At 37.2% G+C, this 15,340-nt stretch overlaps 2 protein-coding genes across 2 annotated transcripts in view; one reads left to right on the top strand and one right to left on the bottom strand.

The window, feature by feature from the left end:
* On the top strand, positions 1-3,196 carry RRAGA (Ras related GTP binding A). Its single transcript, XM_081066589.1, has one exon. The coding sequence runs from the start codon at positions 416-418 to the stop codon at positions 1,355-1,357; it is 942 nt and encodes a 313-aa protein (XP_080922715.1). The 5' UTR covers positions 1-415; the 3' UTR covers positions 1,358-3,196.
* Positions 3,197-3,693: 497 nt separating this feature from the next.
* Positions 3,694-15,340, bottom strand: part of HAUS6 (HAUS augmin like complex subunit 6) — a 39,357-nt gene continuing 27,710 nt past the window's right edge. The window contains exons 13-17 of the mRNA XM_081066588.1: positions 13,072-13,138; positions 12,583-12,768; positions 10,418-10,553; positions 8,269-9,321; positions 3,694-6,873 (exon numbers count right to left, since the gene is read on the bottom strand). Coding sequence (XP_080922714.1) covers positions 6,824-6,873; positions 8,269-9,321; positions 10,418-10,553; positions 12,583-12,768; positions 13,072-13,138 — 1,492 coding nt within the window. The 3' untranslated portion in view covers positions 3,694-6,823. The remainder of the gene's footprint in view (positions 6,874-8,268; positions 9,322-10,417; positions 10,554-12,582; positions 12,769-13,071; positions 13,139-15,340) is intronic.

Below are 15,340 nucleotides of genomic sequence, written 5' to 3'. Positions count from 1 at the left end.
GGAGAACAGAGCAACAGAATCCTGGATTCCCCTTCCATTTTCTCGTTCGGGAGGCCCCTGCTCAGTTTCATTAAGAGAGCTGTTTATTAAAGCTCGTTAGGCAGCGACGGCCGAGCGCGGAAGTTCTCGCGAGATCGCCGCCGGAAGTGGGTGGCAGCGAGAGCGCAGCGACTTGTTCTCCGGAAGGCGAACGGTGCTCCGGAGCTGTTGCAGTCGTCTACCCCGGGGCGCTCCCCTCTGAGGACGAGGTCACCCAGCCGCGGCCTTCAAGCCCCGAGCTCGCACTTTCGGCTTCCCAGACTGCACAGCTGCGCGGCCCAGCCTGCGGAGCCCCCGCCTCGCCCGGGCCCGCCCTCCCTCCGCGCTGCAGTTAGGCCGCGCCCTGAGGCCCAGTCCGCAGCGGCTCCGGCGGGTGATGCCAAATACAGCCATGAAGAAAAAGGTGCTGTTGATGGGGAAGAGCGGGTCGGGAAAGACCAGCATGAGGTCGATTATCTTTGCAAATTATATCGCTCGTGACACTCGGCGCCTGGGTGCCACCATTGATGTGGAGCACTCCCACGTCCGGTTTCTGGGCAACCTGGTGCTGAACCTGTGGGACTGTGGCGGTCAGGACACCTTCATGGAAAACTACTTCACTAGCCAGCGAGACAACATCTTCCGTAATGTGGAGGTGTTGATTTATGTGTTTGACGTGGAGAGCCGCGAACTGGAAAAGGACATGCATTATTACCAGTCGTGTCTGGAGGCCATCCTCCAGAACTCTCCTGATGCCAAAATCTTCTGCCTGGTGCACAAAATGGATCTGGTTCAGGAGGATCAGCGTGACCTGATTTTTAAAGAGCGAGAGGAAGATCTGAGGCGTCTGTCTCGCCCCCTGGAGTGCGCTTGTTTCCGAACATCGATCTGGGATGAAACGCTCTACAAAGCCTGGTCCAGTATTGTCTATCAGCTGATTCCCAACGTTCAGCAGCTGGAGATGAACCTAAGGAATTTTGCCCAGATTATTGAGGCTGATGAAGTTCTGCTGTTCGAGAGAGCTACCTTCTTGGTCATTTCTCATTACCAGTGCAAAGAGCAGCGTGACGTCCACCGATTTGAGAAGATCAGCAACATCATTAAGCAGTTCAAGCTGAGCTGCAGTAAATTGGCCGCTTCTTTCCAGAGCATGGAAGTTAGGAATTCTAACTTCGCTGCTTTCATCGACATCTTCACGTCAAACACGTACGTGATGGTTGTAATGTCCGATCCGTCGATCCCGTCTGCAGCTACTCTGATCAACATTCGCAATGCCAGGAAACACTTTGAGAAGCTGGAGAGAGTGGATGGTCCCAAGCACAGCCTCCTTATGCGTTGAATATTGCCAAATGCTTTCTGGAAAGGCTGAATTGGCCTTTTTTCGTTTTTTTGTTTTGTTTTTTTTTTAGTATTCATACATAATGTCGTGTGCTTAAAAGTGGGCTTTGAAATGTGTGCTGCTTATTACTTCCATCTCTTTCTTCCCTATTCCCCAGCCTTTAAACCTTGGACGCTATTTACTCAGCTATCCAGTAGAGCTTCAAGATGGCCTTTCTGAAAAGTTGGTATGGTGTAACACTAAAGTAGGTGGTGTGTGTGTGTGTGTTCTGATTACCTGGTTATAATAGATATACACATCAAAGCCTTTAATATCTTCCTGTATTCCTTACAAGATTGCAAAGATGGAATGTTACTATTTTATCAGCAAGGTATTAAAATGCATTTATAAAGTCTTCTTGGCTTCAATCGTGAATAAACATTTACTGTTAGCAATTTAAAATAATGGTCTTATTTGAAATAATTTGAAGGTGGTTAATATGTAAATCTAAAGATCCTGACTGCGCACAAGTATTGCTTAACTGGTAATTTTGATTTTGTGATCTTAGGCCCCAACGTCTTAGCAGTGTTTCATAGCAGCTGTGGCAGAGTGGTTAAGAGTATCGGTTTTGAAGCTACACCACCTGAGCTCAGAGCTGAGTTAGTATTCCAGTCTCTTCACTTACTAGCCCTGTGAACTGGGAAAGGTACTTAGTTTACTCATTTGTAAAACATGGATAAGAATAGCACTACAAAATAGGATTAGTAAAAGGATTTCATTAAAACATGGAAACATTTGTAAGTGGCACATAGTAGTGTTATCAGCTATCACTACTACCTGTTGAGCCATTGTTTCCCCCTACTCCAAAATTACTGGACATGGAGCCTAGCTAAATATTTGAGCCCTTCTTAAATGCCAGGTATTCTTAAATACTTGATGTGCGTTTTCTTATTTAATCTTCATAATTTATGAGGTAAATTACTTTTAATAGATGAGAAAACTGGTACGACCACATTAAGATCATGCAGCTGAACCTAGGCAATATTACAGGTGTCGTCTCCCCCACCCCACCCCACTACTTCACTGACAGAAAACCATAAAATCCTAGCTTTTTTAGATGTACATTACTTGATATAATTCCCATATTACAGATGGAGATAAACTGAAGCCCAGGAAGTTAAATGACTTCTCTCAGTGTTTCACTCACTTTGCACAAGGTCACTTTCCTGTCTGTATTCATCTAGAAATTGGATAATATTGAACCAGATTCTTGGACTACCTACTTTGGGAGAAGGATTCTAAGATTCCTAATTTGGATTGGAACAGTGGTATAGTAAAATCAGAAAAGACCTAAAATGTTCCTTTCCAGCTGCCTTAAAAGATTTTTTTAAATGCAATCTGTTTTAGAGCCAAGTAACCTGATCAACTCCTCTTATCTCTTTTTACAAATGAGACATCAGCTCTGTAAACAGACATTAAATATGATAGAACTTTAGCATTTCCAAGGCTTTCTAGTTAATATTTTTAAACCCTTTAAAATAGCAGTTGTGGGTGACATCCATGAAGAACAAGCTAACCAGATGTAAGTTACTAAACTCGTCTAATTAGGGCCTTTGGCACTTAGTAGAAAAACTCCAGATTAAAAAACTCTGAAGTATCAATGTACTTTTTAAAATAATTTAATGAATCTAGTAATTAAAATGGCAGTAACAAAACACTCACCTGAATCACTGAAGCGCACAAATTTCTGTTGATCAAGTTACTGATATAACTTTCTGTGATCATTTTATGATTTGCAAGACATGGTTCTTTTTGCTATATAGGAAATTCCAGAGGCCGGTGGTATATTGAATGTTTATTCAAGACTAGAGTAGGTGGGACATATTACAAATAGTCCCACAGAGGACTCAGGTATTTTAAATTGAGGATGTAGACCAGACATTCACAGCGCAGGAGGGGAAAGAGCAACTATGTATCTGCAACTAATGGGAAGAGAATTTTACTTGAGCAAATACTTTCCTTACATTGAAGAAAATGTCCTTAAACATATTTCCTTTAATTTTAGTATACTCAGAAAAAATAGGGTTTCCTTTTATAAGGTCTCAAAAATTCGTTTCTTCTTTAGATAAAGTTTGACTTCAGAGATCATGGTTAAGGAGATCATGGTAAAGAATGGTTTCAATATACTTGCATTTTTGTTTTCAGTTAAATTACCTGCATATGTTTTTCGTTAACCTCAAATATTATTTATTCCACTTGATAACATTTTTCATGTTAACATTACATGCTTGTCCTCTTTAAACATTGAAAATAACTAGGACATTTTGGCATTATCTGAAGTTTCTAATTGACAGAAGCCGTTTACACAACTTTATTTTACAAATAGTGAATAAAACAAGGTACATTCTGTATAATCTATGAATGTAATGAGAAAAAGTACATTTACAGTATTAAAGTAAGCCTCTACCATTACTTTAATTCCATCATATTAGAGGCAAAGAAAACAATTCCAATACTTCAATATTTATGTGCGGAATATGTGCGGACACACACCCGACACATCTACATATGTGTGTAACTGGTGTAACGAGAGCATTTACAACCATGAATACGATAAAAGCAGTAAGTGAAAAATACTAACTGAATAAAAGATAAACCATGGATTTCCAAGAAGGGACAGGCCCACGGACATCGAAAGGGTAAATTAAGACTTAAAGGTCGAAGTGAGATTTGTTCTGAGCCTTAGCCTTAAGGGACAGGTATAATTGTGATAAGCTGGGAGACCAACGTAAAGTATTCCAGCTTCAAAATTGTGAATTAAGGTTTCTAAAGACCATGCTCACCAACGCATTTCAATAAAAAATGGGAAATGGTCGTGGACGGGGGAATAGAGGAAATCTATGTAGGGGGCCTTATATGCCTTTATATTTGAACTGTTCTGGAATTGGCAATGGAATGGAATTTTTAAAATATTTAAAAGAAGTGACAGACCCTTAAAGCCATAAGGCAGGTATGCAGGCAATATTGGATAGGGAAGACTAAAGACAGGTCATAAAATGGTTGAGGAGAAAGTGAGATATTTTTGTTTAGACTACTAGCAAGCAAAGGACAAGGACATGAAACTGCCTAAAACTTTCAGCCTATCACAGCGTAACTCACTTAAGAAGAATGTGATTTTTTGTAAATCCAGTGACCAGAGATTTTGATATTTGGTTTCTCAGTAATTAATGGCCTCCCATACTTATTGGTGAACTTGAGCTTCCTTATCAGATAATGATCTCTATAGTTTATCAGCACTAGTGTACCAGCTTCTTTAAGGTACCGTACCTAGGGCTAAATGTGAATATCCCCTAGCAGTGGTTCTTAAGCTCTTTATTGTCTCATAATTACCAGGGAAGCATATTTAAAATGCAGATCCCTAATCCCCATGTTAGACCTATGACATCTATATTAAGATGTATCCCAGATGATTCCTTGAGTCCAACTTAGACAAGTCATTTAGGTTTCCCAGCTTCATTCAGTATCATCTGTTAAATAGGTATAATAATCACTATCTTACACTTAAGACTTAAATGAAACTATATAAAGTGGCTAGGAATGGCCCTGACACTTTGTAGATGCTAATGATGGCCCTACTTCCTCCCTAAAAATGTTAATTTTGGATTCATAGATACTGAGTTTTCTTAAGGCAGACTAGAGAATAGTTTCCCAGTTAACCTGCAGAGTCCCTTTTTTTGTTAATAAAGGAATATAGCACCTTAGGAAAAGCTCTTCCCCTTTCTTTTCTATTGTAAGTATGTGTTTTTTCTGATGTGTTTTCTCACAAAAAGACTGGCCTTCAAACTGGGACTGAACAAACAACTTAAGAAAACGTCAGCCCAAAATGAATGAAGAAAGATGAACTATGAAGTCTATCCACTTACAAAACTTGCCCCTTTTCTCCTTGCCAGTTTCTTGGCAAATGAACAAGGTTTTGATGGTTAAGAGTTGGGACTAGACAGAGGGGTACTGTAGGTGCTATCGCCCTTCCAGTGTAGGCTCATTTCTCCTGGTTCACAGAGGGCCATGGCATGTACTCCTTTGGATACTAGAGACAAGCCCGTTTCTTGGCCAGCGGCCCTGACTGAGTGAGACAGAATACTGTGCAAGAGGCCTCACATCTGACTCCCACAGCGTCTAGAAAATGAAGAGGAGGCCCACTCCTGCAGCCATAGCTGTTGTCCTGGCCTTTTAGTTACTTCTAGGGCAGGGGTGTCCAAACTTTTTTCAACTTTTTTACCAAGGGCCATATGCGGTAAAATACACAAACAGCTGGGCCACTCACTCGAGGTGAAGTAAGTATTGCCTCACCTGGTTTATTTAAACTAAATATATTTTTGGAATTTGCTGCAGGCCAATTAACAATGGATTGCGGGCCACAGTTGGCCCGTGGGCCGCAGTTTAGACACCCCTGTTCTAGGGGGTCCTGTGGTTTATTAAGGAAGGAAAATAGGATCAAACTCTAGTTGCACCACTGACTTAGCTGTGTAACACTGAACAAGTCACTTAACCCAAAATTCAGTTTTCTCAAGTTATTTTGAGACTATTCTATAGGCAGTGGGAAGCTGATGGTTTCTGAGGAAAGTAATATAATCAAAATTAGCTCCTTTCCTCTAAAACAGTGTCCCCCCCAAGAAAACAGCAATAAACACAGACATAAATTTATTAATTTACATTTTTTGTTAAAATATAAAACTAGGGTTAAATTAAGTTCTCAAAGTCTAAATTAGACTAAATATAATTCTGCTATACAACCCACTGAATGGATTTTATACTTCGATAGTGTTCCTTAAAAGTGTCTAGTCATCTTTTTTCCTTTTCCTAAATCCTTTCTTCCCGTCTTCACTTACTATCACATGCACTTTATTCCATCAAATATCACTTTTCAGGAGCAACCTACTTGAATCATTCAGCCTGTTTAGAGCTTTCCCAAACTTTGTCATTTTGACTACACATCTCAAGGCACTAGTTTTCTCACTTTTTTTGGTTAGTACCAGAATGTTCCATTAAGAAACAATAAAAGTTGTATATTTCCCTAAAATGAAAGATCAGTGTATTCAATGGCTATTATGTTAACCACTTCATAAAAGTACATCAAAAACTACTCATCCCTTTGTTAATTAACTAAAATTAAAACATAATAAATTAAACTACTACTTTGCCCTTTAATGCTTACAAGATTATTCAAGAAATCAAAACGGCTACACATTAACTCATGTTGCTTTCCAAATACTACACTTTTTAACACCATATCCATACAAACAGAAAATCCAAACATGCTCGTAACTAAAAACATTAGAGGAAGCTAAAAGGCATTGTTTAAGACTTTTCAGACCTTGAAAAAGTTACACTTCCAATGTGTATTTAAATTACAAATCAGTGTTTAAATCAGCTTGCTTCAAATGAAGTGCATCATAGTCAAATTAACTCGGCTACTGCTCCATCTTTTCAAGTCAGAGATTCTTTTGCATCAAGGCTCTTATTCAAGATTTCGTCTTCTGCAAAATTGATTTTTAAAAGGAGAAAAGGATAAGCAAACATTACCAAAAAAACAACAAATAGGACAGATTCCAAGTAATACAAACTTCAGTCTTCTTTAAGTAGAAAGTTCACATACAAATACTTGTGATAAAATTACCATTATTCTTACTGAGGTATTCTCCAGAGAATATCAATACGTCCCTCTTAGAATACCTTTTTTTTTTTTTTAAGGAGGACACACAGCTCACAATGGCGCATGTGGGGATCCAACCAACAACCTTAGTGTTATCAGCACCACGCTCTAACCAACTAAGCTAACCAGCTACCCCCTTGAATACTTTTCAATATACCACTGTTTAATTATCATGGGCAAATCAGTGACATATAATGAATATCACCAAATCTGTATCTGTTCTAACATGCTTTAAGAACAGTTTAACTCTTTACAATGACAATTTTCAAACATACAAAAGTGAAGAGAATTATCATTTAACCTAATGATGTATCATCTAGTGTCTATAATTCAAGTTAGTTAATATTAACTGTTAATGGGTTGAACTGTGTCCCCAGAAAAAGACATGTTGAAGTTTTAACCCCAGGATCTCAGGATGTGGCCTTACTGGAAATTGGGTCACTGCAGATATAATCAGTAAAGGTGAGGTCATTCTGCAGTACAGTGGGCACTTAATCTACAAGACTGGGTCCTTATATAAAATAAAAAGGTGCACAGATACTCAAGGGGAGAACACCATGTGAAGACGAAGGCAGAACAGTTATGCTGCCATAAGCCAAAGAACACCTGGGGCTACCAGAAGTTAGAAGAGGCAAGAAGGATCTTCCTCTGGTGGAGTCAGAGAAAATATGGTTCTGCCAAAATCCTGATGTTGGATTCTAGCCTCCAGAACTTATTGTCTCCAGAGACAATAAATTTGTTGTTTTAAGCCACCCAGTTTGTGGTACTTTATTATGGCAACCCTAGGAAACATACACTGACCTAACTTGTCACCCCACCTCCCACCAAATTTTTCAAAGCACATCACAGATATTACCTTATTACAAAAATGGTATTTAACATAGTGATTCTCAATGTTTTTAGAACCACATTCCACTAGCCAAGAAGAATCTGACAAAATTTAATTTTCAGCAGTTTGTATTACAAAAGCAATAGGTTTCGAGTTTTTGGTTTTGTTTTCCAACCCTGTCCCATACCAACTGTAAACTACATACACACTAGAGATTCTGAAAAGTACCCGTCAAAGTGATGGATTCACTATTCTCACCCTAGTTGAAAAAACAAGTAGCCTATGTTGTCATATTAATAGAGATCATGTAGCATTCACTGCGTACTATTTTTACGAGAAGTTGAGAGAAAACTTCAGCAGGTCAACATGCACAGGCCTATTTAATCTTACCTTTTAAATTAGGTAGAAGTTCTCCAAGACTACATGGTATTGGGGTCCTCAATTTTTGTTCTACTGGAGAAAACTTAATTAGTGGTGAAAGAGACCGTTTTCTTTCGCCAAGGGACATGCGTAAAGATGGTTTTGTACAGTCAACGTGCAAATCATGAGTGTCCAAAAAGTTAAACATGTCATCTGTTTGCATGTTTTGTAGAGTAGGACTCAATTCTGGTTTGTGTCCTTCAGGTGTTTCAGAATTAGAGAGGTAAGTTTCTTCCCTTTTCTTGGACAGAGATTTTTTTAGAGCCTCATATCTACTGCAAATAGCCTGTAACCTGAGGTCTGATTTTGGAGTAGTCTGTCTTTCTCCCACATCTTCTGTAAAAATGCCAGTGTGCATAGGAGTATTTGGTTCCAGTTTAAAATTGGACTCTGTACTACTGGAGCTATTAAGACTTAAGTGACCAACTTCTTCTGGAAGAGTTTCATGTAATATGCCAAAATCAATATCCTTAAAACTGCTGGAATTAATTCCACTTGCTATATGAAAAGAGTTCCATAACATACTTTTATGCATGGAAGGTTCTTTGTAAGAAGTTTGCAAGTAGTCCGGTATTTTAATACAGTCACCTTCACCTTCACTGCTACCTATCACATCTCTCCTATTGCTTACAGCAGGGGAGAATGTCTCTATTTGGCTAGTTTCTAAAAGCTTGTTATGTAAAGCTGTACACTCCGAATCTTGCTTGCAGATTATTTTCTTATTTAACAAATCTAACCGATTTTGTGTTGTTGATTCACCTATGTGACTGGTCACCACATGTTTCTGAGGCACACACTTGAGGCAATCTGAAACAACTTTCTCTTCAGGCAAATGAGAATGGCTACAATCAGATTCAGAGGTTGTTGAGAAAAAACTGGCCATGCTAAATTCTTTTTGATTATGCAACGCAGGTAAAGATTCTGGCAACACTTCTCTATGTTCAGTATCCATCTGAATTGCTTCTGTACTTCTGTTATCTTCTATTTCAACAGCTTTTCTCCAGGAGCTCCTAATATCACTTACTAAATTAAATGAAAGGGACAGAAAACACAATTTACTAATATTCCCAATGACAGCATTTCCTTTCTAGTGCTCAAGATAAAGCTCCTGACTGACTATATGTTCCAGAGATAGGCTGGCTGGATGGCAAGGCTCCACAACCCACCAAAGCCCAACAACATCAAAGAACTCTATCTCCAGCTGATCACAAATAACAAAAGCTGTTTTGAAATGTATATATACTTCCACACAGCATATACAAATTCCATTTTTAAAAAGATACTTTTACACCAGGGTTCAGCTTACTTTTTCTGTAAAGGGCCAGATAGTAATATTTTAGGCTTTGCAGCTCATCCTGCCTGTCGCAACTACTCAGCTCTGCCACTGTTAGCATGAAAGCCACCATAAATATGCTGGCAAATGAGCAAGGCTGTGTTCATTATAACTTTATTTATAAAAACACACAGGGTAGGCCAGGTGGCTTGGAGTTTACTGACCACTATCAGGCTGTGGCTAAGTTCAATGGGAATCGAATCAATCTAACTGAAAATATGTCATTTCTAGCAGCAAAATGGAAATTGTATTTAGTAACTACACCAGGATGGTGTGCTGGCATAAGGACAATATCAGAACTATGCCTACACAAATTATACGTTATAAGGAAAAAGCACTGGGCATTCTGACTAGCTTAGGAGAGGCAGAATGGATCTCAGCCCAGTTTGGGGCTGTTGCTGCTGGTTGCTGACTGGGGAGAATACAGGAGAATACTGGGAGAACACAGCCTCTATACTCTATAAATGTTGATCACAGATCACATGTGGAGGTAAAGGGTTTTTTAAAAGTGATCAACTAAAAAATTTTCCAAGAAAAAGCTTAGTAAAACAACAGAAACAAAAGTGCACAGTATCAGGGCAAAATAATACTGCTAAAGAGGACTTCCATGTAAGTAAGTGCCCGCATTTAATATGTTAATAAAAGTCCCTTATATCAAACAAACAAAGAGCCATTGCCACTAAACTTCATGATATAAAAGAGTTTTAAAGTGAGCTTTGTCAGACCATGGTTCTAATAGTAATGCCTAAGCAAGGAAACAAGTGATAGAAAGCATTATTAACTTACTCAAGTTTTCTGGAGTTCGGGGAATTTGGCTCCTTGTTAAGAATGGATTCGAAACTAGAGAGTCAATTAGTTCCTCTAATTTTACTTCTTCTCCCACAGAGGGCTGTGGTGAATCAGATAAAACTGTCCTTGCAACCTAAAACAGAAAAGAAAAAGTAAAGCAAAAATTAAGCCCATTGGTAGAATGCAACAAAAGCCCTGACAATAACAAAAAGCACTTCACAGTCATCAGCCGTTCCCATAACAGATGGCACAAAAATAAACCCAAGAATGCAGCTCCTAGACATTCCCTACAGACCGTCTAGGTACCGTCCTATAAAGTGAAATCAAACACAAAACTGTTTCTCCCTTATCTTAAAAGATGTCCCCATTATAAAGGAGAGAAAAGGTAAGAATCGTGATACTAGGGAAGATTTAGAGGAAGTTCTAACTACATAGTGACCTAAACTACTGTCAGCAACATCTTTGAGCTGCAGAACTCTCTATTTGCTAAAACGACTAGTTTTAAAACAAACATTCTCAATTATAGTCCATTTGCATAGTAACATTCCTATTAATAAATAGGATGAATTCTGACAATATACCTTATTTTCCCCAAAAATAAGACCTAACCGGAAAATAAGCCCTAGCATGATTTTTCAGGATACTCGTAATATAAAATAAGCCCTACCGTATTTCCCTGAAAATAAGACTGGGTCTTATGTTAATTTTTGCTCCAAAAGACACACTAGGGCTTATTTTATATTACGAACATCCTGAAAAAACCTCATTATCAGATACAAATTAGTGAACCAGGTGTAGATACATTCTAAAATACAGAAAACAAAGTGTATAAAATGAAAATAACACTCTATATTAACTGAATAAAACCAGAAAAAACATGCAAATTAAAATCTAGCCCCCCGAAATCCCTAAAATATAACTTCGTGCAACCATAATCAAATTGACCCTCACTTAATCTCCCCCATGAAAACAGAGGTCTTCTTAGAATTCAAACACTAAATATTCCTGGTCATAACACGATTAAAGAAGATTAATTTCACTTTATTTTCAGAGCTTTATGAGATTTTAAGACTCTCCTTGTCGATCCCATTCCATTCCACTGCTACTATAAACTCTTTTAACCAAGAAAATGTTCCTTTCTTTTCATACCAAGAAAGAAAAAAAGACTGACCGTTTTTTCTTTGGTGTAGAGTAAATAAAGAGAAATAAAGAGAATAGAACGTTATTATTATTAAAATCTCTATTAACGTTAGAGATTTTAAAATATTTAGAGACCACGAAAGTGAACCAACTTCCTTGTGTTACAAACAAGAAAAATGACTAATATCCAGCTCTCTTATTTGGACAATATTCATTCACCTTGTTCAGAATCGAGTTAAAGGAGGGAACTCCAATACCTGAATCAATATGCACTAAACCAAATTTTTCTTTCAGTCTCTCAGGAACATACAGTAGCTGATTTATTCTCTGGCTACCTATCCAAATTCAAACAATGCTAAGGGAAGTTGTGGGAAACTGTAATAAAAATAACATTAGAGAGTGCCTTGAGCATTTAATTTGTGTAAACTGAGTTTGATAACACTACTAAGCAAGAGCAGTATTATGTGGTCATTTGCCAATAAAAAGTAAATAGCATTAAGGAACAAGGATGGTTAGGAAAACCAAGATCACGAACAACGATGCACTTAATCACTTCCGAAATATTTAGAAAGCAGAAGGACAAAAACCTTCACTCAGTGATAATATGATACTGCAGTCTTTGTTCTAATATTCAAAAAAAAAGAGGAAACAGCTAAGCAACAGACAACATTCACGGAGTATTTTAACAGAGTATAATCATTGGGTGTACTTATCCAACAACTGATATAATGGTTAATTCCAAAAATATCATACATGTATTATTTTTATATTTATGGATATTTATAGGATGGGACATGAGTTCTAAACCATTGATATAATTGTTATTAACTAAATAAGTTTATTTAAAATCTATTTCTACTTTTGGAGAGAACCAATTTTTCTTTAATAATGATTTTATTATCTGTGATCTCCTTTCTCAAATTACCCCCAGTAAATCAATAATTAACTGTACTTCACTTATAATCACAACACTATAGAGAAAATAATACGTATTTCAGTATACTTGTTAGTCTTTTCCTAACCTCTTCTGCCAGGTGATCTTGCTCTTTTTGGAATGGATCACTTTTTTTAACTGGCAGAGGCGCTGCAAATGTACTACTCTCTGTATTCTTTACAATATTTAATGATGGAAAGTCTTCCACTTCAAATTCTGATGTTTTCTTAGAAATTGTTTCATTTTTTTCTCTAGGTGTTCTTATCTTCGCATCCTGAAAAAGATAGACATATAATGTTAAAATCTTAATAATCATGCTTGATCTTCATGAGAGGTTCTTGAGTTATCATCAACCTATAAAAGTTTATTAACATTATTGTGAAATTATATATTCACTAGCACAATTAAATAATTCCAATATTCCCATTTAGAAGCAATAGGGAATGTGTAACTAGAAATGGTACATAATGTGCAAATATGGGAAATGTGAAAATAGAAATTTAATTCGGAAATCAATAAAAGTAATATTTTATCATAAGTTAGTATCGTCAGAATTGAAAATTGTTTTAAAACATACCTTTTCAAATAGTGTAACACTGTCTCCATCTGATGATGACACTGGCTGCAATGAGAAAGAAGCAGGGCTAAAAGGAAAAAAGAACCCAAGTTACGAGTAGGAAAGAACCCCATTCACTTGATGTATCTGAATATTCTGAAGAAATTGTCTGCCCCGTATCTGTCCGTTACGATTTCACTCAATTCGTCCCGGTCATCAAAAGGCAGGTTATTCTAGGGAGGTATGGTGACAATTAGAGCAGTACTTCAGCCCAATTTGTGTATCAGCCTCCCAAATTATGAGTATTTGTCTTACCTGCTATATTCTTTAAGTGGAAAGCATTTTTTACAAGGTATTAAATGACTTAATGAACACTTAAAACTTGAGTACAGGGTAAAAACAAATTCAATTAATTAGAATCACATTATTACAATGTACTCAAGCTTCAGATCACAGTTCATTGTAGCAAAGACTTTCTTTTAAGATCCTTTTGATATTTCATGTCCAAAATCAGTATCTCTTATGCTATATTTTGCTCTATAGCAAATACATTACACTTACAATAACGTCATAAGGTTATTCAATTTCAGTTTGCTGCATTCTACACAGTATTCCTTAATCGCTTAGATTCTCTAGCCCCTTTAAACAAGCATTAAAACCTTATGCGTCCTTTCATTATAATTACAAAATAAGTTATAAAATTTCTAAAGACTTCAAAACAAGGATAACTTTAACCATTTATCTTCATCGTGAAAGAGCTTTCAAATTCAATCATGGATTGGGTCTGCTCCTGGCCAAAAGCTTTCCTATTCTAGGTAACATGAAAGGCAGGATTACCAAAGACCATTTTCACCATCAATCAGGTCAGTGCTTTGCTTTCTGTTCACAGTCAGAAGTGCAAAAGTAACAGCCCTGCAGATATTACATAAAACAGCAAATATGCTTTTTAAAACTTGCCTGTCTTGGTATTATCATTATGCCTGTCTTGGTATTATCATTTACCTTCCTACCATTTCAAAAATCACTGAAATTGCTCAAGCTGCAGCTTCACCTCAACAAGATATAACCTAGATATCAAAGGGAAAACATTCATTACCTACTGCAATTTTATCTTAATTTTTCCAAAAACTTAACATTAAAAGGATCAGAAGGCCTCTAAAGCAGGGCCAGCAATCTATGAACCAAAGCCACTAAGTTGCCATCACGAGATGGCGAGCTCCTGGAAGACAAAGACCATGCCTTTCTAAAGGCTATTCCGAGGAGCTAACAGTGCCTGGTACTGGGTGGTGCAATACGTGTCTGTAACTGATTGACAGCTTGATCATCAATGACTAAATGTCACTTGAGGATGAGGTTCTACAGATTCCACCAAATTTTTCTATTTGATTCATTCCTGCAGAGCCTCATAATAGAGAAAAATGGCAATCTGCTCTCTCATTGCTGAATTGCCAACATGCAATTAGCACTGCTAACATCTCAATCCAAGACAACTTGAAAGTAGCCCTGGCTCAGTCTTTACTCTCCACCTACTTGCCATGCCAAAACTGAGGCCCATGAAACCCCAGTAATGCAACAGATCAAAAGAAAGGATGTTGATCCCATTGTAGGAATTTATCCTAAGAAAAGTGACATGCTTTTTATAGTAGTAAAAACTTTGAGGAAAATCCAAGTGTAAAAATAAATATAATGTTAAAAAGCCATTATAAGTGATAATTAGTCATATATGAAGTAAATACACAGAGTAAAAAAACTGCATTTATACTACGTCAATGTTTAGAAAATTTTGTATTTTATAACACTAGACTATATCCATGCTTTGACTAGAACTAAATTTATGATTGTAAAGAATGCCTAAAAAAGAACTTGAAGAAATAACCTGACAACTGATTTGTTAGAAATTTTAGCTAACAATTTTTCATTTTATTTGCTGCTGTTGTTACAACATACCTACAATTATTAGTTTGGTGCAAAAGTAACCGGTTTTTGCAGTTATTTTTAACGTTTTAAACCGCAATTACTTTTGCACCAAACTAATAACAGAAATAACAAACATAATTATAAAAAGAGAAAGATATAATATTGGAATTAAATTTATAAAACTAAGGATGTTTCATTGGCAGGCATGCAAGATCAGACTGCCCTATCGTTGAAATGCAGTAAAGGAGAAACTATAGAGGTTAAAAGTCTAAAAAGAACTGTATCACCATCATTAGAAATATCATGGAACCCTCCTTTCCAGAAACCATTGCAAAATAGGTAATATGCACAGAATACAGCAAAGGCATCATCA

This window comes from Rhinolophus hipposideros (assembly GCF_964194185.1).
Source record: "Rhinolophus hipposideros genome assembly, chromosome: 11".
Lineage (NCBI taxonomy): Eukaryota > Metazoa > Chordata > Mammalia > Chiroptera > Rhinolophidae > Rhinolophus > Rhinolophus hipposideros.
The sequence above is the reverse complement of the archived record's forward strand: the minus strand, read 5'-3'. Positions and strand labels throughout refer to the sequence as shown.

What these genes read in the sequence shown, in the direction of transcription:
- RRAGA (XM_081066589.1), top strand. Translation starts at nt 416, where the DNA reads ATGCCAAATACAGCCATGAAGAAAAAGGTGCTGTTGATGGGGAAGAGC.